We start from the raw sequence: 25,663 nt of genomic DNA on the forward strand, positions 1-25,663 counted from the left end.
CAATGAGATTTAGGCCTTTGGGATATTTGTGTATTCTCAGAACTGCACCAATGCACAGCATTCACCAGGGGCAACAAAATCAACAGACACAGAACTGAATTTTAAAAATGGAAAAACGAGAGTATTACGGTGCCATCATTATGCAATAATCTGGTTTCCACGCCATTTTCCTTGTAGCACATTTTTGCCTTTGAGCTAAATGGCACAGATTTCATTCATTTCTAGGTTATCTTTGCAACTCGACTGACATTTGGTGGAGTGATTTTGACAGTACATTGGTGCATAGTTTATGAGATCACAAAGTATGAATAGGCTCACTCAAAAAGCTGCTATGCTGTTTTGGGTGGCAAAGTACAGATAGGCTCACTCAAAAAGCTGTTGTGCTGTTTTGAGTGGCAAAGTATAGATAGTTCCAGATACAAACAGAGGGGAAACCTTTGTCAATATCATAGGCAAAACCTATGACATCTTGGACTGCAGGCATTTCAGGCAGGTAAAGAAGTGGTCATCCAAGAGTGACAATAGCCAGATTCTGGATGTTCTGGCCAGCTCTGTCACAGTACCTGACTGCTTAGTTCGCCTCCCAATTTGGCCAGCAAGGTTCTAGGGTCATCCACCACAAGGGAATACTTATCCTTCTTCTTCTCATAATCAGATTTGTACAATTTCTGTTCACATCGAACAGTAGCAAAGTGAAAAAGTGGAGGCACAAAGATACATTGAGATCAATGCAAAAACCCATTAAACAAATCCACCCACTTAAAGAGTAACACCATAAAAAGGAGAACGGATATAGGCAATGGAAAACACAGACCTATAATAGTTTTTACAGAGCAATACTGTGCAAGTATTACTGAAAAGTAAAACTTGCTGGTGGATCTTACTCCTAAGTAATCACGTAAAGGGTTGCAGACTTAAATGTACAATGCTAAAAGCCCTTTAAATCCTGCACTGCCATCCTCCATTTAGTTATAGTTATAGTTCTAACTCTATGCATTTATCACTTGCATTAATTTAGTATAAAAAATATATGCACATGCTATACTATAGTTCTGCATATAGTCTAGATTGGGACCTAGCTACGATTTATCATTCTTTATGTCTAAAGTCAATGGATAGAACAAACACCATTAGATTTACTGTTGGATAAGTGTTAAATGGTTCTTGTTCTTGTATTTGTATTTTAAAAAAAACAATAAGAAAGAAAGAAAGAAAGAAAGAAAGAAAGAAAGAAAGAAAGAAAGAATACTATGTGTAAAAGGTTAGGGTTAGGTAAAGGACCCCTGGACAGTTAAGTCCAGTCAAAGGTGACTATGGGGTTGTGTCGCTCATCTCACTTTCAGGCTGAGAGAGCCAGCGTTTTTCCACAGACAGCTTTCTGGGTCGTGTGGCCAGCATGACTAAACCACTTCAGGCACAACGGGACACCGTGATGGAAACCAGAGGCTTTAATCAGAAATATATCCATTTAATGGAATTTGCAGTCCTAGATTCTCTTTCTTATTTTGTCTAACAAATTTAAATGGAATTGCAATGCAGAAGCCTGTAGTTCTACTTACCTCATTCACCAGCTGAGTAGCATACTTAAAATGCCTATTAATTGGACTGTCAGCAACATACTTGAACTTGGACTTTATCTTCTCAAATGACTCCTTGTATTTACACTAGAGGGACATAAAAGACATTTTTTCTAAAAAAAACAACAACCAACTAATCACTATATGGGTGTGATAAAAACACAAAAAGCATACATTAAAAAAAATCAATCAGGTGTAAAGGCGTGAAAGAAACATTGCAATTACTTCATGTAATTATCATGTCAGTAAGTGTGATATTTACTGATTTGTTGCTGTAACTGCATCTGTTTATCTGACAGGGCCAGTCTGTATGGCACTGCAAAACTGGAATATGATACAGTGTTCCAAAAACCTGCTAAAGCTCATTATGTTGATAATTACACAAACAGTGCAATCCTATGCAGATTTGCGCAGAACTAATATTCAGTGGAGATCACTCCTAGGTAAGAGAACATAGGATTGCAGCAGAGAACCGTTCAGACTTAGTAGAGGATAGACTCAAGCACCAGGGAAATGACAGCATCCCTTATTTATAAAAAGATATGCTGATGTGTAAATAGCACCTCCAAAAATAGATGACACAGTGGGTTTTTCACAGTGCTTTTTTTGTTTTTAAAACTAGGTGCCAGCAATCCTATCTTGTTATGCATATACTTTGTTTAAGGTAATGTGTGATCTTGCACTGTTGCCCTTTGTTTCAGTGGAGCCTCAGTAGATATTCCCAGATACTTGGCCACTTTATATGTTATCATACCAATGATCTTTTGCCTGTGCAGTTATTGGGCAGTTCAGTCAAGCTGTGCATGCTCAGGTTGGCTGTGGAGAGTTAAAACCAATGACAAATCTTGTTTGTTCTGAGCAGAGAACTGCTTTATAACCATGGTCGACAAAAGAGGTTTAAAGACTGTCTCAAGGCAAATCTTTAAAAAATGTAGTATAAACACTGACAACTGGGAAACACTGGCCTGCGAGCGCTCCAGTTGGAGAACAGCCTTTACCAAAGGTGTCGTGGGCTTTGAAGAAACTTGAACTCAGGATGCAAGGGAGAAACATGCTAAGAGGAAGGCACGCTTGGCAAATCCACAATGTGATAAACTCTCACCCAGGAACCAATGTTCCCACTGTGGAAGGACGTGTGGATCCAGAATTGGCCTCCACAGTCACTTACGGACTCATTGTTAAAACCGTGTTTATGGAAGACAATCTTACTCGGCTACGAGTGATCACCAAAGAAAGAAGAAGAAACATGGTCTCAAACTTCTTGTCTGTATTTGCGTGCATCCATCCCTGCATGCAGTGCCTCACCTCAAACAAATATAAAATAGAATGTATGTGTGCAGAGCAAGTTGGGGAATAGACAGAGAGAAATCACCCTCTTTAAGCTACCAGGCAATATAGAACCACACATACCGGACTGTACAGCGTCTTATTCTTTTCTGCAAGAAGAAGATCAGGAGTATCCCATGCATAACAGCCAATGCCTCTGAGCCACGTTAAATCTTCCTTATATTTAAACTGTAAAAGCAAAATAACAAGAGCAAGGTTTACCACAACATGAGACAATTACAGGAGAGTACAAAAAATTGTTATTCATATCTCAAAGCCAGTAGAAAAATCTCAGGCATGGGATCATGTGGATACTTGGGATCGTAATGATCTAAGTATACAAACTTGGAGGTAAGAACAATGGCTGTCCCTAGAATAAAGTTCAAGGTAAATGTGCTTAAGGGTTGAGATGACAAAATGACAACTCCAATCCACACAGTCCTATTAGGCTCAATAGGATTTTTCGCTGTTCTGATGGAACAAGATGAAATCACAACTATGTGCTGTTTCTAACTGATTGCAAATGTGGGCATTTCTGTCAATAGCAATAGATTTGACTGAATTAACTTCCCTACAAATTAAATTGGGGGAGGTGTGATAGTACACATGGGCAGTGTTTATTGTTGTTGTTTCAACCCTTATGGCCATAGGTATCAATGGGTATTCTCAGCTAGATAAATGTAGGGCTAGATCAGTTTTTAAATATTTGCATTTTGCAGAGCAATGGCCTTTAAAAGCTGTAACAACAACATAAAGACTTCCTCTCCCAATAAAAGAAAACCAAGAAAGATCATGGGGCTTTCATGCATGCTTGCTTGTTTCTGCAGCAGCTGCTCACACCTCCCATAGAAAAAGAAAAGCTACATCTAAGAGTTAGTGGCTGAATATGGACAAGGGAGCCAACAGAACTTCTCTGCAAGTGAAATATGCCTTCTGCTTGAGCTAAGGGGCTCTTTAGATTCCTACCCAATCCTCCTTTCAACATATCAGCTGTTAAACAAGGAAAACTGAATTGCTGTTAGCAGCTCCTCATTATGTGGCTTAGATATTCTTGATAGAAGTGAAGTTTAAATTCAGAATTCAGTTTAACGATCCAGGAGAGCCTGTCTCCAAAAGGCAGAAAACTATTAATAATTTTTTCAATGCATTTTGCTCCCTTCAAGTAACACATTGCAGCCTACTGTTTTGGAAGGCTGTCAACATGCAATACCCAAGTGTCGAAGTTGATCCACACTCACATCACTGACTGCATCGGTGACGGCACGGTGGTGGAAATGGTCTGGTCGATCCGGGATAGATCTCCAGATTCCTAATTGACTCATGTAGTTTTCTTTGTATTTCACCTACAAAAAAAAAAACATTTAATTTTTAAAATAAGCAACACACTAATCGCCCGATATTACAGGGTTGACATCAGTGATGGTACAATCCTATACATGCGTACTCAGAGAAGCAACTCCCATTGTGTTATTTATCTGTTAACCTTCTATCCTGCCCTTCTCCTGAAGGAGCTTCAAGGAGGCAATGGGACTTGCTTTCTTACATTCAGTGGAACTTGCTTCCCAATAAGTGGATTTAGAATGTCCTGGCACAGCTACGCTACTTTATAGAGACAACAGAGCTTAGCGCATGTAGGAATTTCTGGCCAGTCCATGTAACACATGGGGAGACAGTCAGAAGAGGTGGAAGCATGACAGAAGCTCAGGTGGAGAATGGGGCCAGAGCACAAAGTATAGGGGAAACAAATGCTATAAAACATAAAAAGAGGCAGGGTGGGCCAGAATTAGCTGAGGCTTTGTGTTAGGAGGACCAGGTGTCAAGTAGATTATAAGGCCTGATAAGACAGGTCACCCCTGCTTTCTCTCTGAAAGGAATCACATCCATCAGAGGCATGACCAGGGGTGCTTACATTATATAGGAAAGGGGGAGGTAAAAAATTAACAGACTATGCAGAACTGGACAAACTAACTGGAAAAATTAGATTCCAAAGGGACCACAAGTTTTTTGAGGACTGGGGAAAATTTACAGAATATTTGAAAACTGTATGTGAGGAATACACAACGCTAGTGTGTTTTAAAGAAGCTTTGTGAAAATATAAGGAATATTGCAAGAATGTAAATGAGGACAGAAATATTGTATTTAAAGGCAATACTAAAATTTAAGGAATGTGAAGATAGAAATTGAATTACGAATGATTGTCAGAGAAGTTGAGGGAGGTCCAATAAGTTAAAATATGTGATGTGGAAATTTGTATGATTGGAGTTTTTATGGAAAAATTTAATAAAAAATTTATAATTGGAAGAAAGAAAAAAAAGGAAAGGGGGAGGTAAAGGAGTCTGAAGTAGTGGGGAGAGAGAATAACCAGTGCCCCATAGTATATATAAATAAGGTACATCTATTGTATTTTACAGTTATCAAAACCAGCATATTACTCAGGGATATGCATATATATATCTGTCAGGGGCTCAGGAGCAGAGGCACAGGGAAGATGGGAGATGGAGAGCGAGGGGGAGGAATCCGAGGGGAGCGTAGGAGGAAACAGTGGTCCGAGGGATTCCATGAGCCTCTCCAGCGAATCGGAAGATTCACAGAAGGGAGCGCCAGTGGCCAGGGGCAGGGGGGTCCCAAGGGGAACGCCCCAGGAGCAAGGGGGCAGCAGGGACTCCCAGAGCAGCAGTTGGAAATCAGGACCAGCTTCCCCACCAGAGCAGAGTGGGGGGGAAGAGTCCCAGGCATCGGGGCCAGTGCTTCCCCCACCAGGGAGAGAAGACGAGGCAGAGCTGACCACGCCTCCCTCGGAGAGTCGTAAAACGGAGGGGAGGTCAGATCTGGCCAGTGTCACGGAAGAGGGAAGCAGTGATAGAAGTAGTGTAACGGTTAGGAGAAAGGTCACTGGGTTGGCGCGAGAAGCAAGTTCAAATGTACAGGAGCGCGGGACAGCAGAGAGTGAGGATTGGGAACCGGGTCCTAAAGCACGCCGGAGGCAGGGGGAGGAGCTCAGCGACTCAGCTTCGGAGGAGTCCAGAAAGGGCAATGCACCAGAGGGCAGGAGGACCCAGAGGAGGAGAGAGCAGCGCAAAAGGTGGAGCAGGGCTAGGATCTTAAACTGGTGCGGAAGGGGAGGTGATTCAGACGGGACTTCGCCTATCTAGAGTCTAGACGTAGGGTTGCACGCTCTGGCTTTGAAATGGAAATTATACTTCAATAAAGACTTTTATACATAATACCAGCCTGGCGTTGGTCCTCTGTGAGCTGGGACCTAGAGGCAGCCCTGACAATATCCAATATACATACTTATATATATATATATATATCCAGTATACATACTTATGTGTATATATCCAATATACATACTTTGCTGATATCATCAGTGACCTTGCGGTGATACACAATATCCAAGGCATCTTTCACTGTGTGGTATTTACCCTTGGCTTTCTCAAATGTTTCTTTGTAGCGCAGCTGATAAAAACAAAATAAAACAAAAAAGTGCGAAGGCATCAGTCTTAAAATGTAGCAAACATTATTTTCACATTTTCCTCAGAGGTTGTAATAGACAGGTAGAAAAAGCAGACCATCAAGTCCGCTTTATGCATATTATAAAGCAATCCTAGCTTACTCCATGGTGCTCCTTGTAAATGTAAATCCTACTCCCCATTTATGTATAGCTTTCATTTATTTAACTTTCTATTATAACCAGAGTTTTGCATATTCTCCCGTCTATTTCAAGACAAGAGTCCAGATCAAGAAACCATATTATCTATCTCCCCCCCTCTCCCCAATTTCTTCATTCTTTCTCTGCTGCCAACACAATTATACTCAAAAGTATCCATGTGGACAGAAAGGGTTGCATCCAGCTGAAACATGCTCAGAGCAGACCCACTGAAACCAGCGAACATGACTAAAGTCCATTGGTTTTAGTGAGTCTACTCTGAGTATGTTTTAGCTGGATAAAACCCAAGAAGCCAGATTCAACTAACCTAGTGCAAGGACTCCCACCAGTTCAATGGGGCTTTCCCCCTCCCCTTGCATGCCCCCCCTCTCCTAAATCTGCCTTGGAGCATCGAGAGAACCCACAGCCTAGCGCCCAGGAGGAGGAGAGAAGAGACTGAACAAATTAGTATGATGTTGATTTTTACCCAAGCAATCTTGTGTCAAAACAGATTTATATAGATTTTTTATGTATTATTTGTTTTATGCTAGTATATAAGAATTCACAGGCAATGAGAAATAGACTCCAATGTCAGACCAAAGAAACTTGATCTTATGTGCAGTAGGCTCACTCCTCTGTGCCACTGCTTCTCAGGAAGAACTCCGTCACAACTGTTATAGAACTATGAATAGTTGTCTAATGGCTCCTGACTCTTTTGATCCCTTTTCCATATTAAAAAAAAAAATGCATCATGAGTATATAAGCCATACAGAGCTAGAGTATAATCCAAATAAGTAAATGATCTGGAAGAATTCTCACTGGTTTCAGGTTCAGTTCACAGACCTTGCCTGAACATTACTCTACATTCAGATCTAGACGACATAAAAAAACCCAAACCATCCCATTTTCATCGGATACTTACATCACTGGCATTCAGGTAGGCCTTCTTAGCTCTAATCAGGATTGGTGTGTCAGCGACAGTTACATACTTGTGCTTCAGCTTCTCATATTGGGATTTGTATTTATTCTAAATTAAGCAGGGGGAATGGAAGAAAAAATAAGTACACCAAGGTGCTCGTGCGATACAGCATTAACTGCATGCACCTGGGCACTTAAAAAGACACTCTGATGTATGAGTTAACTAAAGTAAATTTATTCATCATGCCAACGATTTGTTTTTCCTTCCAATAAAGTCAGCTAGAGGCCTGTGGCTGGTATATTCACTGGCAAATTGCAAAGCATACCACCCTAATCTGTAGACAATCTCCCTGCCATTTCTATGTGTGCCCTTCCCTCCTCTGTGATGCTTGCCTAAATCAGCCTTCTCCAATAAGGTGCCATCCAGCTGTTTGGGGCTACAGCTCTCATCAGCCCCAGACAGCATGGCCAGCTGTCAAGGATGATGGGAACTGTAATCCAATCAGGGGCAGAGGAAGGGGGGTGCTGTGGGGACAGTCCACCCCAAGTGTCACCACTGGGGGGGTGACAAAATGCCAGGCAGCACTCACCGCAGGGCCTACAGTGCGCCCAAGCCATGTGTCTCTCCTGGAGTGAGCTTGAGCGCCCACAGGCTCTGCGCTGCCCCAAATGGTTTGCCCATTGCCTCCCCCTCAGCTGTAGGGCAGCTGAGTGGGGTGAGGCAGGCAGACTCCTCAGAGGCCCCACGGAGCATCCTGCCCCAGCTGGCCCCGCCCCCGGGGGCAGGGCACACGCGCTGCCCCAAACGCCCAATCGGCTTGCTCCACCGCTGAATCCAATTACATGTGCCAGATGACTTGCCCCAAACGCCACCCCCGGAAATGAACAGTACAGAAGAAACCAATACCTAAACAGGCAAAAAGTAAACGAATAAAAACAAAGCTAGATTGTGGCTTAACACGTATGAATAGCATATTTAATAAAGATTCTGTAAAACAGTTTTGATAGACTGCATTGAATGTGTTTGCCAAACTCATTGTCTAGTCTAGACTTTAATGGGCTGAAGTGTGCAGTCTGTTTGCCATAGTAATAAAAAGAAGAGAAGGAAAGGTGCTCCCAGTCTTACCTCACTGACCAAGTCCTTCACATGCTTAGCAAGTTTCAAGGCTGGTGTCTGATCCCCAGCATGGTGATGGGGTCTTTCCTTGGTTGCAAGTTCGATGTACAAGTACTGGAGAAAGGGAAGAACCATAAATTGTCAAATTATGTTCCATACACACCAGAGACCTTGGATGTAAGCGATTCAGTCCTTCGCTCACTGCTTTTTGCAAACTGAATCAGTGTGCTTTTCTTCCTGATTCAGTATATCCATTCTGACTGGCAGCACCTCTCTGAGGTCTCAAGAAGAAATCCTTTATTGCCCTGTTATCTTTAGATCGTTTAATGAATGATGCCGACAAGACCTTCTGCACGCAAGGAATGTGCTCTGTCACTGAGCCACAGCCCCTTCAACTTAATTCCCCCCCCCCAATTAATTTTTATTGATTTTCAAAATTTTAACATCTAATCAATTCAAATTTAACATAAATTTTAAAAGTTGGTTTCCCAGCCCTTCACCCTTGATACTTCTTCACCCACCCTCCTTGCTGCATTGTATAACAGTATTTTTATCTCTTTCCCAATTAAGACAAATAACATTCCTGGAGGTGGCAGACACCCTGAATAATCTACTAGGTAATGGGGACAATTACAAAGCACAGGAAACCATCTAGGCTATGACAAAGGACAGGAAATGATTTGTAATTGTATCCACACAGTTTCAAAGCACATATTGATGGGAGGAGGAAGAGCTCTGAATATATCCATTTTGATGTGCTGAACAGATTCAACAGTGGTAGTTGGTCCTGCAGTCACATGGCATAAGCTCCAGTAGGAGACGATACAAAATCTGGCAAGTTCTTCATTCCTTATTGGAAATGAAGAATGGCCCTCCAGCTGTTTTGGGACTACAAAATGGCCCTCCAGCTGTTTTGGGACTACAATTCCCATCATCCCTGACCACTGGTCCTGTTAGCTAGGGATGATGGGAGTTGTAGTCCCAAAACAGCAGGAGGGACACGTTTGGCCACCACTGCCTTATTACTTTGACAACATTAGAAGAAGATTGGAGAACTGTGCCAGAGTTATGTTTTGACGAGGTTTCAATAATATTACAGTTAGTGTTGGGGGAGAAATTCAGTTAAGTTAGTATTTTTAAGTGAAATTAACTAAATCTCGCTTCCTCAAACGGTACACAAAGCCAAAGACAGCTATCCTTTGAAAGCAGCACTTCGCTGAATTTTGCAATGGAGTTTTCCTACCAAATAGTGGGCCGGTTCACACCCAGCACTAAACTAAACCATGGCTAAGCTCAACACACATAGGCATGCAGGTTCCCAGAGTGGAGATTGCAATTGCATCGCTCCTGTTCTGTTCCTGTGGCTGCCGTAAGCCAAGATATAGTTTGGCTCCGCATGCTATTTAAACCCAGGCTCAACGTTGCAAAAACATATGTGTCAAGAGAAATGTGCGCTAAGATACTGACATATTCATGCAAAGGCAAACTGAGGTGGAAATATGGAAAACTGGACTTAAGCTTCGCAATATGAGAAACAGACAGAAACCAAAGCTGACAGATTCGTCCATCCATCCCTAAGTGCAATGGAAGTTTATGAACATATTGATTACCTATCAATATTTACTAATTTGGGTGGAAACATTTGTTAAGGATATGGTGCTATCACAAAGACAGCTTGTATAATGAATGGGCAAGTGCAGATTGCTTTGTATCAGACGCCCCAGAAAATATCTAGAAAGAGCTGTGCATTATTGAATGAGAATTCCACATGTACTATCCAGCTTCATTTCTGTTCAGTAATGGGTCTTACCTTACTCTGTAGTTTTTGCCCTCTTTTGGCCCTGTTGAAATCTGGTGTATCAAGGATAGATGTGTACTTGGTCTTTTGCTCCTTGCCTGCAGCTCTATACACAAGCTAGAAAGAGAAACAACAATGCACTTTCGTCTTCCATAGCCAACCTTTTCAGCACAAGTATATTAGAAAACAAAGAGAGTTAATAAGCTGACAGTGAGCAGAAGGAAGTCTGATGTGGTTGACTGACAGACTCTGTCCTTACTGCTAACTGAACTGGCATAAGCTTATCACACCCCATTGTCATTTTTATTGAAAGCAGATTATTGAAATTGCTGGATCTAACATAGCCACATCCATTACTTTCTGTGGTTCAACTCTGAGTGAATCCGAGTTGAATATCACCCAATGTGATTAGAAAACTTGACCCTCCACAAGTGCTTTATGACAGCTATTTGAAAAGTCTACAAATCGCTGCATACAAGATATTGTTTCGATAGCTTGGTGTTCTTGTGCGGGTTCCCCACAGGCACCTAGTTGGCCACTGTGAGAACAGGATGCTGGACTTGATGGGCCATTGGCCTGATCCAGCAGGTTCTTCTTATGTTTTTACATTATGAACTTGGGCCTCCCTTGACATCACTGCTGCTTCTCACTGCCCTATTCCCATCCCAGCAAGTGGCAGCGCTGCCAGTGGGTGCCTGAAGCTCCATACACACACCCTCCACCTCACACAGCTCAGTCAGTAAAGCATGAGACTCTTACTCTCAGGGTTGTGGGTTCAAGCCCCATGTTGAGCAAAAGATTCTCGCATTGTAGGTGGACTAGATGGTCCTTGTGGTTCCTTCCAACTTTGCAGTTCGACTGCAAATCATAATCCTCTTATTCTATATGCTGCTGCTGGCTGTAAAACTAGCTCAGCCAAAATATTCTGCATAGCATGAACCTTAACCGTGGTCTCTTGCTAAAGAACAAAGAACTTCCATCGTGCTTCTCTTCATCTGAAAGCCTACTTTAGAGCAGCTGCCGCAGAAGCACACTTAAAACGATCCAAGCATCCCTTTAAATTCACTTTAAAATGTTTCAGTGCAGAAAGGTTAAAGAACATCAATCTTACATCACTCAAATGGGTCTTCAGCTCCTGAACGGTCCTGTACACGGGAGTGTCCAGAACCACACGATATTTATCTTGTGACTTCTTTGCAGCTTCAGTGTAGACGTAATTAGACTGAAAAAGAAATGTGCTTGTGTCAAAAGAACATGCAGTCTCCATCAGACAAACAACAAAACTTTGAATCCTAACAAAGAAGATTAATGAAGTCACAGCCCCTTGCTATAACTCCACAAGAATCTCTGGAATGTACAGGTTAACAGTACAATGTAAAACATCACTTTAGTTGCTTTGTAAGTGGGCCATAACATAACATCCATTCAAACACATTAGGGTGGCTTCTGTAGAAAACATTAGAGCCAAGTCACTAAACATAGAGCAACAATATCTTAAAATCTGCACCCATACATCCAGTAGCGAACCTTGGGGCCTCAAATTTCAGTGGGATGCCAAAATTCCACATGCCCCTACTTCTCACCTTCCATTCTACATAATAGCTATGGCACCCCATGCAACCATACTGATAGCTCTCCCCTAAATCTGCCTCTGATACATCTGCTTCTCTATAGCTGTAAATGGGAGGAAGTGGGGGAGGTGTGCTATGGAAGAGATACTAATCAGCACACACATTTGAAACTGTAGCTCATGATTTGGCACACACACTGGTTCTGTTAGTCCAGTTGTACCAGCAGAAACCAACACAGGAATGTAGTTTGCAAGTGACATGTAGTTTGCAGGTGTTGGATTCACTGATTGCACACACTTGCTACTTGCAAAGGACAATATCCATGTTCAGACATCATGGCAAACCTGCTTACTATGCACAACCCAAATCAAGCCGCCTTTGCTCTTGCTCATTCCTCCTGGCTTGTGCTAGGAGATAACAAACCATAATTCCAGAGATCATTGTTTTGTTTTGTTCCAATAAAGCACAATCAGTAAGCCAAGAACAAGCCTTGGCTAGAGATCATGGTTTCTCGGGAGCAAAACAAACCATAAACCCTGGTTTGGATGTAACAGGAAGCCAGGAATTGTGGAGCAAAGCACAGCAAAGTGGGACTGATTTTGCTCATGCACAGTGTTTATGTCTTACCGTGATTCGTGAACAGAGTCAGTGATGGGGTGGCACTTTTAGCTACTAATGAACATTATGACAAAGGACTGCTGTGGGATAAAGTGACCCAACACATCTAACCAAGCATAGGGCCTCACTTCCAAGAACAATGTCCACAGCATATCTAATGACCGCACATAAACCTTGGTATGGCATTGCCTAGTCTGATCTCATGTCCAGCATAGTACAGTTCACAGTTTATAGTGGGAAAGAACCTCACTTTTAAATATAAAAAGGCATAACTTAAATCAAATCAAACCAATCAAACAAACGACAAAAAGCAACACTTGAAAATGGCAGTGTTTCACCTCTTGATTATTTGTCAGCAAAAAATCAAGGAGTCGTCCAACAGAGATGGTCATGGAAAAAGAAACATACCCAGAGCTTGCGCAAATGTCGAGCACGGACCATATCAGGGGTATCATAGAGGAAGCAGCCCAGGCCTCTCAGCCACTGCAGATCAGTTTTATATTTAACCTGCCAAACAATGATAAGGATGTAATACCATATCTATTACATAAATAAACCATCATATTATGTGTTATAATCGTAATGTTTTGAATAATTATGCAATAACTAAATAGTTTTAAAAGATGGCAAAGAAAAGAGGAAAAAGAATATAGAAGGAGTGCATGAGACACACAGAGAGGGGGGGGGGGAGAAAGAAACTAAGTCAGAGTAGGAATTGAGCCACTAATGCTACTAAGTCCAAAAGCTTACATCGCTTGTAATCTCTCCAACGTAACGGTTATGTATTGTCTCCGGTGTATATGGCAAGGAAATCATGTGCCCCTGCATCTTAAAGAAGTCAGTCTTGTAGATCAGCTGAGATACAAAAACAAAGGGGGTGGGTGGAGAATTAGGGTGATTTTTTTCCCCATCACATCAGACATTACTGGAATTTGTCTATTTATTTATTTTTAAATGTATAAGAGAGGCATACATCACTGATGGATTCCTGGTTCGTTTTCACTTGGCGAATTTCAGGCGTGTCGGGCGTGGTATGAATCTTATCCTTGTTTTTGTGATATACTTCCCTATAGAGCCTCTGTAACAAAAGAGAAGGAGTTCTTGCACATGGTGCTGAAACCAATAAAACAAGACACCCTGATCTAGAATTCCATGGCCTGCCTGCCACTGCTGGGAATCCTGCAGGCAGTACTTCTGCTCACCCACGCATTCAGTTGGCAGAACATGCTGCTCTGCGCCATCAGAGTGAGGCTGGCATTACTCCATGAATGGAGGCCGGCAGAGCTGAGTAGAGGGATATCTCAGCCCAATCCAATCCCCCAGTGCAAAAGAGGTTTGAACTGCAACAGCAATTTCTTGGGAGTAAGCCCCATTGAACTCAGTAGGACTTACTTCTGAGCAGGCATGTGATTGTGCTGCAAAGTCTGCCTTCGATAGCGAACATTTGTTTTCTTTCTTGCAAAACAACTTTCTATTTCTTTTGTTGATTCAAGTAAGTATGCTCCTTTAATTTGCACTCTGGAGCAAATTGGTTAAGTTTTTGCCTGGTTATGGGATCTTCTCTATTCACATTGCTTGGCCAGTTTGGCCAGGCTCTAAGATTTCAATGAGAGTGACTAGAATTGCACATTGGACACTGACCACCTGTAACAAGGCAGGAGCCTGGAAATATACTGACCTCAGTAGGGAGAATACAACTACTATAAGTCTGTATCTCTTTCCACCCAGGCCCAGGTAGTGAATCAGGAAAGTTGGAGCAGCATTGCCCATGAAGAAGGAACCAAAGAGTGCTTCACACTTGATCTCATGGGATCAGTGTAAGTGTGCCCCTTTCATTTCATACCCCAATAACAAACATTTATAATAAGGGGAGAGTCATCTTTCAAACTATATTTACATTTAAGTCATTAACTATAAAAAAACTTACATACTTTTGAAGACATTTTACAGAACATGTGGTCCTGAGTGTCTGACAAAAATCATACCACGGTTTTATAATGAGTTGCATAAGATTCCAACAGTGATCTTATTTATTTATTTTTGCATCATCAAGTACCATAAATACTTAAATACTATTCACATTACCTCGTTGAGAATTTTGTTGACTTTCCTTATGTTTACAAATGGAACAGCTTTGGGTCCAAAATTGTAACCTTTATCCTTGATGTGTTCATAGACTTCCTTGTATTTCAGCTGAAATCATACAAAAAAAAATTCAGGAAGATATGTATTTTAGACACAATAGCTATTTATAATAGAACCTAAAAACTTTTAAGGTATCTAGGATTGTAGTTAAGCCCTCCTGCCCATCGCCCGATACCTCCCCATTCCCTTTCCTTGCCTTATTAATACCCCCAAGATCCTATGGTTTGGTTGCATTTTCCCATTTCTATAAAATAATATAAGATTTATATGGTCATGTTTTCAATAAGTATAATATTGCAACCACAATTTTTGTAACTGATCACGTATCTATTTATTCATGCAACTATATTTATTTGGAACAGTAGTATGAGTTAAAAAATAATCCACCACTCACATAACTGCCAAGGTATTGGGCATGTTTAGCATGCTTGAAACCAGGGGTATCTGGTGGGAGTTTGTATCCAGTGGGAAGTGCATGCCAGCCAGCTTTTCGGTAGAGACCCTGCCAAAGAAAAGAAAATTCATGACAATGTTTAAATACTGATTTTGCAATGAAGTGCAACACTATGAATACATTCACACTCAATTAGGTATTGAGCATTCATTCTCATTTGCTTGGGGGTGGTTATATGATATTGTGTCAAGCGGTGGCTATCCCATACTTCCTGTTGCTTTCCTTTCCACAAAAAGTCTAGGGTTGTTGTTGTTGTTTTAATGGATTTGTTGCACAAGAACACCAATAATTGCTCAACTTGAATTTTCGAGTATGCACTTGAACCCCACTCACAAAGCAGGAAAAATCTGGGGGTAGCTCCAGCTCCAGCACTTACTTCATTCTGTATCCTGTAAGCATGAGTTGCCCGCTCCAAATCCACCGTCTTATCTGTTGGAGTGTATTTCCCTTTGACATTGTGCACATAGTCATGGCGGTAAACGGCCTAAGGAATATAGAAAATGTAAAACTGATGCTGAGTGATACAGCAAAAGCTTATGTGCTGAATATGAGCTGGGCATACATCTGGAGAAAGCAAAGTATCAGTAGTAACAGTAACAGTAACAGTAATTTGTACCCTGCCCATCTGACTGGGTTGCCCCAGCCACTCTGGGCAGCTTCCAGCATATATAAGACCATAATAAAACATTATACATTAAAAACTTGAATGCTGGGGTAGAGGTAATGCACCATCCAACCACAGGGGTATTGTGGGGATTAAAGGAGGAAAAGTGAGAGCCAAGTACACTTTGAGTTCCTCAGAGAAAAAGGTGAGCCACCAATGCAATAAATAACTAAATAATAGAACCACAAGTAAAATAGGAATCAGCGTACAACTGTAAACTGGATCTGGTGATTAAAGTGGGGGGGGGATGGCTATGAATGCTGACTGAATCTCTGAACAGGATACACAGCCTACTAACTAATTGGCTGGTTTGATGTGCATTACTAAGGCACTGCTACTATTGTTAATGAGAGCGTAATTGAAATGTGGGGGAGGGGGGAGGAACAACTATTACAATGAAGCTGCGGTGAACAGAAATGGAGATCCTTACCTCACTCAGATTCATGGCACTCTGGACATTCTGAACATAGAGAGGTGTGTCGGTGACCACGGTGTAGTTGCTCTCCATTTTCTTGGCCTTTGACTTGTATTTCAACTACGAAAAAGAGAGAGAAAGCACCTGAACCTTCCCTTTCTCATTCCCACCACTGACTTTGCCAAATGTCCCACCCATTCGGCAACTTTTCTTAAGGCACTCCAACCAACCACTCCTCAAATATGCCAGATATACCTGGCAGCTGCCCTGAAATAAGAGCCTCTCCTCCAACTTCCCAAGAAGCTGAAGTAAAACTCCAAGAAGAGAGGAAGAAGCAATAATAATAATAACAACAACAATAAGGCGGCTGCCACATTGTTTCAGTCTTGCCTTATCATCATCATCATCAAACCTTTTATTGGCACCACATACAAACATCCAAAACAAATCAATACAGAATTACCACTTCCCCAGCGGCACAAAACATTATCAGCTGACTATTGTATCCTGCGTTCAGTTAATTAGCAATTTTTTAAAAAAATATCAAAGGAAGTTGAAGAGAGGGGAAAGGAGATGTGTGTATTCCTAACTCACCTGAATTCAGAGGAGATAATTAAGTTTATTGTTAAAGCAGCGGTGCTTTTATAGTAGGGAAACCACAGCAAAAAAATATAAAACAGAAACAAATAGCAGACTGTTGTATCATGTATGTTTTACTGAGTGGCAAAAGCGTGCAAGGCTGACTGACAAAAGTGCAGTCCAATATAAAATACGTGAAGCAGACAGCAGTCAGTTTTCAATTCAACCTACTAACCATGCCCCGAAAGAGCTGTAAGAGGAGCTTGAAGGAGAGCTAGCAAGGAGGAAGCTTCAGAACAAAGCCATTTGCTATCGTCAGTTGTACTCACGTCATTACGAAGGTCATAGGCATGTTTGGCATGGAGAATTTCAGGGGTGTCCCAGACAAAGCAACCTATGCCTTTGAGCCAGTTGAGGTCATCTTTGTACACAATCTAAGATATTGGATTAAAAATAGAGAAGAGTGAGAATTTCATAGCAAAACATAGCAAACATTCATTACACACAAATTAAGTAATTTAATCGTGATTGAAACTTTGCTACATAATGGAAACCAGCTTAGAGCGTTAGCATTCGTTTCCATTGGCTGCCATTATGTTGTTCAGTTTTCTAAGTACTCCTTTCTTCAGCAACCCGTTGTTTCCTCAGATTCCTGCTTTTCAGCCAGTTCCTATTTAGTCCTAGTAATACAACTTGCATTATGGTCAGTTTGATTCAAATGTCTGTCTGTCTGCACACAGATAGCAGGCGCATGAAAAACTGAAAACGTTTGCTGCAAAAACTTCCAGATTGAAACCCTGAAAGGTTCTCTGTTCATTAAAAGCCTAATTAATTGTCCCTTTGAAGGCAAGCATCTCCTGCATCCACCAAACAGCAATCAAAGGGGGGGGGGACTGACGCCCGTCGACAAACAATGAACACAGCCTGTAAGCTTATAGATGTAGTTTGGCACACCATTAATGCTCCTTTTCCTGTCATGTGCAAATATAATAGTTTTTCCAAAGGCAGACCTGGTATCATTTGCAGACTTACATCACTCAGCTGGTCGTTGACTTTCCGAGCAAGAGCATTGGCATGAAGATCTGGGATGTTGGCCCATTCATGGAGACGGATGCGATAATCGATTTCACTGACTTTCTTCTGAGTGCTCTTAGCTGACACTATGTCCACCATGTCTGGTGCAATATGGATTTTGGCCTTGTTCTTTTCATAGCCTTCTCTATATAAGCGCTAGGGTAAAATAGAATTATTATTATTACTACTACTGCTACTACAATTATTATTTCTTCTTACCCACCCTTTATCCTAAGGTCCCACAGCAGGTTACAACCACTTAAAATTATATATTAAAAACAGTCTAAAACAAATACAATACCAGGAGTTAGCTAACAACTAACAAACAATTCATGAAGTCATATCTGAGTAGGCCAGAATATTAGCTTCCAGTATTATTTTTATAATAATAATGGGAAGCTTCTAATAATGGGGGGAAATATAAATAAGATATTAAACCATGCGAAGAGTGACAATCTGGCACAAGCATGACATCATAGGAAACTACAACTCTAAGAGGGGAAACAGCAGAGTGGAGTGCCTGCTTGACCCTTTTGGTTCCAGCTATTCTTCTGCTCAGAATCCCAGGCTTTTCCATCCGTAAGAATGGGGAAACCAACCCATAATGAAATCCAATGGCACCTGCCTTCTTTTAGAACAGATACCACTAATAGAATAGATTTTTCCTCCCACCTGCAGCTCTCCATGTGCCTTCAAAACCTGCTCTGGAGGGTTGGGAGAATGTCCGGAGCAGATTTAGAGCTTGGGATGGACTGCAAGGCAGGAGTTGGGAAGAAAAATTGGCATTGATGTCACACTATGGAACTCTGTGTACCTGTACATTTAGTTTGGCCCTTAGTGATCTACATGCACTTGTGTGAATGAAGGTGACCTATATCAACATATTGTTATAGCTCCTGGGTAAATCACCCTTTGTTAAGCTGATTATCTGATACCTGCAATGATCAGCTGACATTCCCTGAATGGGTACAGCTTATGAATTGAAATTACTTTTCCCAACCCATCACCAAGTAGAGGGGCAGAAAACTATGGTGTTGCAGTTTGAGCAGTTAAGAGAGACAGAGAGTTGGAAGTTCTTCTGCTGAACTACGCCTGAGCAAGAAGCAGCCTGCAGGAGGCTACAGAAATCTGAGCAGTTGCTGTCTTTGTGAATCTGATGCATGACTCGTGGTTGTGCTGACCACTATGGCAGTCTATTGCTTCCAATAAGTTCTCCTCTGGGCACAATAATTCTCCAGCGTGCTCTCTTCCAATGAACACTAAATCCTGTAGCACTCCCATCTCTTGGGGAAGTGAGGGGTGCTAAATAACATAACCTTTCAGTATCTAAAACCAGCTATTAATGGAAATAATCTGATTTTAAAAGTGTAAGACGGCACTTTTCTTATTAGATGTTATATCAGAAATAAACCTTACATCAATATTCAGCTTGCCAACCCTTAGGCATCTGGCAGTGTTGGGATCATCCTGAACCCCTCTGGGTAGAGTGTAAAGCGCTTTAAACCGATCATACTCCTCTCGATACTTTACCTATGCGGAAAAAGAAAATGGAAATCCAACTTACTTAGAATGATACATCATTCGTACGACATCTTTAGGAATGTGTTGCTTGGGTACACTTACAATACTGGCATTGTGCTTCAGTTCTTTGGCACGGACAAATGGCACAGCATCGGGAGGCAATGTGAAACCAGTGGCCTTCACTTTATCCCAGGCGTCCTTGTACAGATTCTGTAGAGGCGAGAATCAAAGCACTGTGGTCTATATATGCTACTATACACTAAGGCCTTGTCTACACTGGAGCACCTGCCTGTCTCCCCATTAATGTAGGTGTGTCTACAGGACGTCCTCCCCATCAAAGTGTTCTCCTGTCCTCTTCTTTAAATGTGGGGCCTTCTGCTCCTGGGAAACGTTGAAATCCAAGGATTAAAAATCCCACATTTAAAGGGGGGGGATTGTTGGGATGCTGAAGATGTCATGTAGATGCCCTTATTATTAACGGGGACAGGAAGGTGCAAATCCATATTTACCTCTGGTGTAGACACGCCCAAATATTTTGAGCTGCCTTAGAGTCATCTTCTATGAAGCCCCAAAGCAGTAAGAACCATGAGTAAGAACCAAATATTAAGACACCTTTTCACATTTTCTGCCTTTTAAAGCAGAAAGGCCTAGAGCTACACATTCTTTCACATAGTCAGGGAAGGAAACAATTGCTTAAATCCACACAAACAAAATGGATACTAAAAATCATGGCCTTCCACACCCCAACTTAGAAAAGGCAACCCAAAAGGAAAGAAATTTCAACACTAAACGTCAAGCTCAGGTTTGATCTGTCATCCTTCAGGATCGGGAAATTCCATAATTTTTGGAGCAGGGCTGAAAAACTTCAGTTTCTCCTAAGTGTATTGTGATTAGCCACAGGTGGCAATTTCAAGAGGCATACCAGATTGTAGGGATGTAAACCCAGGTATGCTAGCCCCGAGTCATGCTGTGTTCCAATGTCCGGTGAAAACATTCCCCTTTTGCTGGGTCCTCAGACAGCAGTAGCAATATGCTGTTAATCAGAGACCTGTGTACTGTGAATTTTAATTGAAATAGTTCTAATCTGTGTACAGCACTCTGCATTATTGCTCCGTACTTTGGGTTAAGCCTCCCTGACACCATGTGAAGGGAAGAAATAAATATTGGCTAGCATACCCAGGTACTTATAGCTAAAAGAATTCCAAGATAAACCACCACCCAAAAACAGCCCATCTCATTAGCCCCTGAAAATAAAGTTTAAACACTCACACTACTGAAAAGGTGCTTGAGGTTCTGAATCCTATCATGATCAACTGTTTCCAAAACTGTGGTATATTGGTCCTTCATTTTATGGTATTGTTCTTTGTATTTCACCTATAATCAAAGGCAGATTCAGTCATTACTGTAGTTCCCTTTACAATTCAAGGGAAGGGAAGAAAATGAACCAGGGCAAAGGAAAGGAGGAGAATGACTCACGTCACTAGCATTGATGCCACTCTCAATAGCAGTTACATAAACTGGAGTATCCATAACCACACCGTAGTTCTGTAAATTGTCTTTTCCTGCTTTTGTGTAGAGCAACTGTGAAACCAAGGCAAAAAGAAGGCATTAGGACAGAGAACAGCTACACTGGATTATTTAGCAACTCTAAGCACACTGTGTAGCAATAGGATTCCTTCTTTGGTTTCTTTGAAGTCCCTTTGGCAGGTATGGGGAATAAATCACCTTAATATAGCATAGTGCTACTAATCAGATGTGGTTTTTTAAAATGTTAGTTAGTGCACTTAGCACTTTCAAGGAAGCTAACGGCTGTTTTAAGTACAGTGGCTTGCTTTATTCTCTGGAAGGAAAGATGGCCGCTGTCATATTTTAATGAATTTATGCCTGCATTTATCCACAAGTGGGAAATTCCAACAATTCTAAGGATTTGTCTTATACTGAGTCAGGATCATTTGGTTAAGTACTGTCTATGACTCTGATTGAAAAGAGCTCTCTGAGGCCTGAGGCAGGCATCTTTCCTAATCCTGCTACCCAATATTCTTTAGCACCTCTATGAATGGGAAATGGTGCAAACCCCAAACTGATCAAATAAGGAAACCTTATAGAGAGACATGGTTCCCAGTTCCAGCACCACCACCACCATCCCCAAGCGAGATCCATTTGCTTACTTGACTCTGAAGATCATAAGACTTCTTAGCGTGCAGGATTTGAGGTGTGTCCCACACATAGCATCCAATTCCCTTCAGCCATGTTAAGTCATCCTTGTACACAACCTGCACATGACAGTAGTGGGGGGGGGGAATGCAATGAACTCATTATACATTGTTTCAAACATCTCCAGTCATACTAATGTTTTGGTCCAGTGTAGAAAAGTGAGGAGTGGAAGTGATATAAGAGATTTACATGTATTCTGGGGCTGCCTGCATGGGTTCCAGATGACTTCTACCATTCCCACTTTGAGAATTCTCTTAGAATAACAGTTAGTATTTCTATAAAGCTATAGAGTTCTTCCAGCATGTTACATACATCATCTAAGACTGCTGTTCAAACCTGCCGCTGCAGAGCAACCACTGCAGCTGCACCCAAGCCATTCACGGTGGTGGCAGAAGGTGGAGCAAGCAGATCCGGACTCATTCCTGTACCAGCTTCAGGCTGCCATAGCAAATGGACCTGGAACATGCCTGATGTGAGAGCAACTCAGGATCCAGCAAATCCTGGGCCAGTTCAGTACACTGAGACGGTATTTGGCCATAATGGTCACCTATCCCTCATCAAATTGTCCATTGGGCTGAGATAGGAGGAATGATTTGCCCAATGCCTTCCTATGACTTTATGGGTCCAGCAAGATTTGGGTTGGATGCTTCTTCTTCACGAACCACACTACCCCAATTTGTAAAGCAAAAGAGCAAGCTACTCACAACACCACCTTTTCCTGCTTCTCTATAGCAAATGAAATGGTTCTCAATTTGATCGGGTAAATACATACGTCGCTTAGAATTTCCTGGGCTCTTTTAGCCATAATAACATCGTGCTCCTCAGGTGAACAGTTCCACTGATGGAGGTAAGTTCGGTATTCAAGGTCACTAAGGATGTACTGGCATTTCTTAGCCAACACGTGGTTTATCATGTCACTTGGGATATGAATGTGTGCCTTGGTGTCCTCATAATTCTTCCTGTAGGCCAGCTAGAAATCAGGAGATTAAGATGGAAAATATATGTTTGTTTTTTCACATTATTCAGACTCAAGGAAGAGCCCCACCCAACAACAACAACAACAACAACAACAACAACAACACTACTTACCGCACTCCTTATTTTTTGGAAAGCAAGAGAATGGACAACACTTGGGAAATCATTTATTTGTGTCCCAGCCAGATAATGGCCCTTCTGCTTCTCATACCCTTCTTTATATTTGAGCTGTGAAGTGCAAACATGGGACACGTTAGATAAGACACATAGCAGCCCCACAAGCAAACAGTGGCAAAGTAGTTAACGAGGGAAAGAAGGGTCACACTTACCTCGCTGTTAATGTAATCGGCATGTTTGGCACCGACAATAGGGATGTAGTCTGGAGGCAGAGTGTACCCAATGGCCTTGGTGGATTCCCATGAATCCTTGTACAGGTTCTAGATGGCAAAAGGTGCACATGGGATATAAATGAGCAGGATGTTTTCCAACGAATGTAATCATTGGAGAGCAAAAGCAAATCAACTAAACCACTATGCATTCTCTACAACACAATCTAGGGCTCTTTCAATTTTTCCATAGCACAACACTATATAAATACTTCCCTGAATTAAATTTCATTACCTTCACAGGGTTGTCTACTATATGTCTACTATATGTCTAACTATATATGGCAGCAGCCCTCAAGGGTCTCAATGAGATGTTCTTTCCAGCTATACCTGGAGCAGAACCAAAGATGTTCTGCACTATGTCCTAGTGCTGTACCACTAAGATATGGCACCTTCCCAATGGGTGAAGCTAGTAGATGGGGACTTGTCTAAGCTAGGGACCTAAAGTTCCCTACCTGTAGCACCTATTTTCATACAATATCCTCAATGTGCTGTTCACCCAGAAGCCTGAAACTTTATCATCGAAAACAAACACTTCCTAATTTTGTGAAAACAGTAGGCCAACTTTTGTACAGTAGGCTACATTCCAGTTGTGCAGAAGTCAGGACTTTCTACACATGCACAAGCAAGCGGATTGTTGCAATGAAGCAATCAAGGAGAAGGTGGAGAAGGATCACAGGCCTGGAAGGGATCACAAGTGGCCTGAGGTTCCCTACCCCTGTAGTAACACATTGAGTTTTCATTATTAGATACACGAACAGCAAGAAACTTACATCACTGTACAGTTTAGCCATATCTCTAGAATGACTCAGGGCTGGAGTGTCATCAGAACCAATGTAGTGGCCTCTTTCAAGGTTAAAGGTTTCTTTGTATTTCAGCTAGAGAGAAAAATTAAATAGAGTGTTAACCCATCATTCCACGTGCTACCACACACACACCAGGATGACATATTCAGTATGCTGTGCTTCTTAAGGGATGAATGTCTTAATCAGCTTCTTGATGCATGAGGTGAACATACTAAATGCCTCATGCTGGGGTGTTTTCTTTTATTCTTCAAATTCACTAAGTTATGAAGATCATTTTGAGCTCCTTTGAGGTGTCTTGTTGTTTACCTATGTTTGTTATTACTTCTGAATGATATAGCAAATTCAATGTCATACCATCATTTTGACAGAATTATTCTATCTATTTATTCTAATACCTTTCTCCCAAGACAGCACACGTTAAAACAAATTATACAACACATATTCTGTTTAAACATTTCATTCTTCATGAATTGTGAGGCAACTCTTCCATACGCCATCTTAAGGGATATGCCACAAAAAATTATTTACACAAAAATACTGTCATTTCCTTTCGCAGGACTACTTTGGCATGTGGTCGTTTTTAAAATATTGTCGTATGTTCCTGAACATTTGAGTTACGCAAATACCTTCATAGTTCTAGCTGCAGTGATCAAGAGACATGACACTTTTATATCAGCCCTGAGTGCTCACTGGAAGGACAGATTGTGAAGCTGAGGCTCCAGTACTTTGGCCACATCATGAGAAGAGAAGACTCCCTGGAGAAGACCCTGATGTTGGGAAAGATGGAGGGCACAAGGAGAAGGGGGCGACAGAGGACGAGATGGTTGGATAGTGTTTTCGAGGTTACCAGCATGAGTCTGACCAAGCTGCGGGGGGCAGTGGAGGACAGGAGTGCCTGGCGTTCTCTGGTCCATGGGGTCACGAAGAGTCGGACACGACTAAACGACTAAACAACAACAACAACAACAACAACAACAACATGTATTTACTCAGAAATTCTGATTTAAAGGATACTTACATCACTCTGATTAATTGCGTTTGCCTTTGCCAGAACAATAGCTGGAGGGTCTTCCACAGGAGTGAAATTGGCAAAATTATCAATAGCCTCTTTTGTGTAGAGTCTCTGTAGGTAGACATGATTAGATTATCATAAATAACAGTAACAGGAAATGAATAGGATGCTGCCACAAATGTGTGAAAATTGCATCTTACCTTATCAATCAGGTTCTGAGCGTTCTTCACTTTCCGATGCTCCACTGAATCTAAGGGAATCCAGCCACAGCCGCGGATCCATTCCAGATCAGATTTATAAATATTCTGTACATATTAAAAAAGTTGAAGAATATTATTCACACCTATGCAGACAAAAGGACAAGCTGAGCCTTGATTTCCCTTCCCAGGCAATTGCTCTTGGGTATACCAATATCAAACTCTTAAACTGGTGCGATCTGATTGCAAAAATCACTTACATCGCTTTGAAGGTCATATGCTTTCTTTGCCTGGATGCAGTCATTCTGATCAGGGTGGCAAGTCCATTCATGAAGGTAATGGCGATACGGAATTTCACTGACAACATGCTGGCAGTCTCTGGCTGCAATGACAGACAGTATATCTGGAGGTATATGAATTTTGGACTTGGTTTTGTTATATGCCTGTTTATACAATCTGTCGTTCTGGATCTTGCCGGCATGTTCAAACCACACCAGTTTCGGGTCCTCTCTCATATTATTGACACCGACGTAGTGACCTCTTTGGTGGACATAGTCTGCCTTGTATTTCAGCTGAAATGGGAAAACACAGGTTCTTTAAATATCTGCACTGGATCTTTCCTAATCCTAACTCTCTGGGTTATCCTT

General features: G+C 41.6%; 1 protein-coding gene across 50 annotated transcripts in view; it reads right to left on the reverse strand.

Moving 5' to 3' along the window:
- Window positions 1-25,663, reverse strand: part of NEB (nebulin) — a 164,189-nt gene that overhangs the window by 42,582 nt on the left and 95,944 nt on the right. For 44 of the 50 annotated variants that reach the window (XM_079992000.1, XM_079992002.1, XM_079991999.1 and 41 more), the window contains 30 exons: window positions 25,277-25,588; window positions 25,020-25,124; window positions 24,826-24,930; window positions 23,775-23,879; window positions 22,945-23,052; window positions 22,730-22,843; window positions 22,413-22,610; window positions 21,595-21,699; window positions 20,903-21,007; window positions 20,696-20,800; window positions 19,529-19,636; window positions 19,322-19,435; window positions 17,864-18,061; window positions 17,161-17,265; window positions 16,268-16,372; window positions 15,550-15,657; window positions 15,114-15,221; window positions 14,660-14,767; window positions 13,548-13,652; window positions 13,325-13,429; window positions 12,983-13,081; window positions 11,497-11,607; window positions 10,398-10,502; window positions 8,597-8,701; window positions 7,475-7,579; window positions 6,258-6,362; window positions 4,142-4,246; window positions 2,988-3,092; window positions 1,560-1,664; window positions 564-668 (listed from right to left, as the gene is read on the reverse strand). In XM_079992000.1, the coding sequence (XP_079848126.1) occupies window positions 564-668; window positions 1,560-1,664; window positions 2,988-3,092; window positions 4,142-4,246; window positions 6,258-6,362; window positions 7,475-7,579; window positions 8,597-8,701; window positions 10,398-10,502; window positions 11,497-11,607; window positions 12,983-13,081; window positions 13,325-13,429; window positions 13,548-13,652; window positions 14,660-14,767; window positions 15,114-15,221; window positions 15,550-15,657; window positions 16,268-16,372; window positions 17,161-17,265; window positions 17,864-18,061; window positions 19,322-19,435; window positions 19,529-19,636; window positions 20,696-20,800; window positions 20,903-21,007; window positions 21,595-21,699; window positions 22,413-22,610; window positions 22,730-22,843; window positions 22,945-23,052; window positions 23,775-23,879; window positions 24,826-24,930; window positions 25,020-25,124; window positions 25,277-25,588 (3,576 nt within the window). The remainder of the gene's footprint in view (window positions 1-563; window positions 669-1,559; window positions 1,665-2,987; window positions 3,093-4,141; window positions 4,247-6,257; window positions 6,363-7,474; window positions 7,580-8,596; window positions 8,702-10,397; window positions 10,503-11,496; window positions 11,608-12,982; window positions 13,082-13,324; window positions 13,430-13,547; window positions 13,653-14,659; window positions 14,768-15,113; window positions 15,222-15,549; window positions 15,658-16,267; window positions 16,373-17,160; window positions 17,266-17,863; window positions 18,062-19,321; window positions 19,436-19,528; window positions 19,637-20,695; window positions 20,801-20,902; window positions 21,008-21,594; window positions 21,700-22,412; window positions 22,611-22,729; window positions 22,844-22,944; window positions 23,053-23,774; window positions 23,880-24,825; window positions 24,931-25,019; window positions 25,125-25,276; window positions 25,589-25,663) is intronic. The other 6 variants (XM_079992010.1, XM_079992011.1, XM_079992013.1 and 3 more) reach the window with 1 other exon arrangement.

The sequence above is a fragment of the Podarcis cretensis genome, assembly GCF_951804945.1.
Source record: "Podarcis cretensis genome assembly, chromosome: 1".
Lineage (NCBI taxonomy): Eukaryota > Metazoa > Chordata > Lepidosauria > Squamata > Lacertidae > Podarcis > Podarcis cretensis.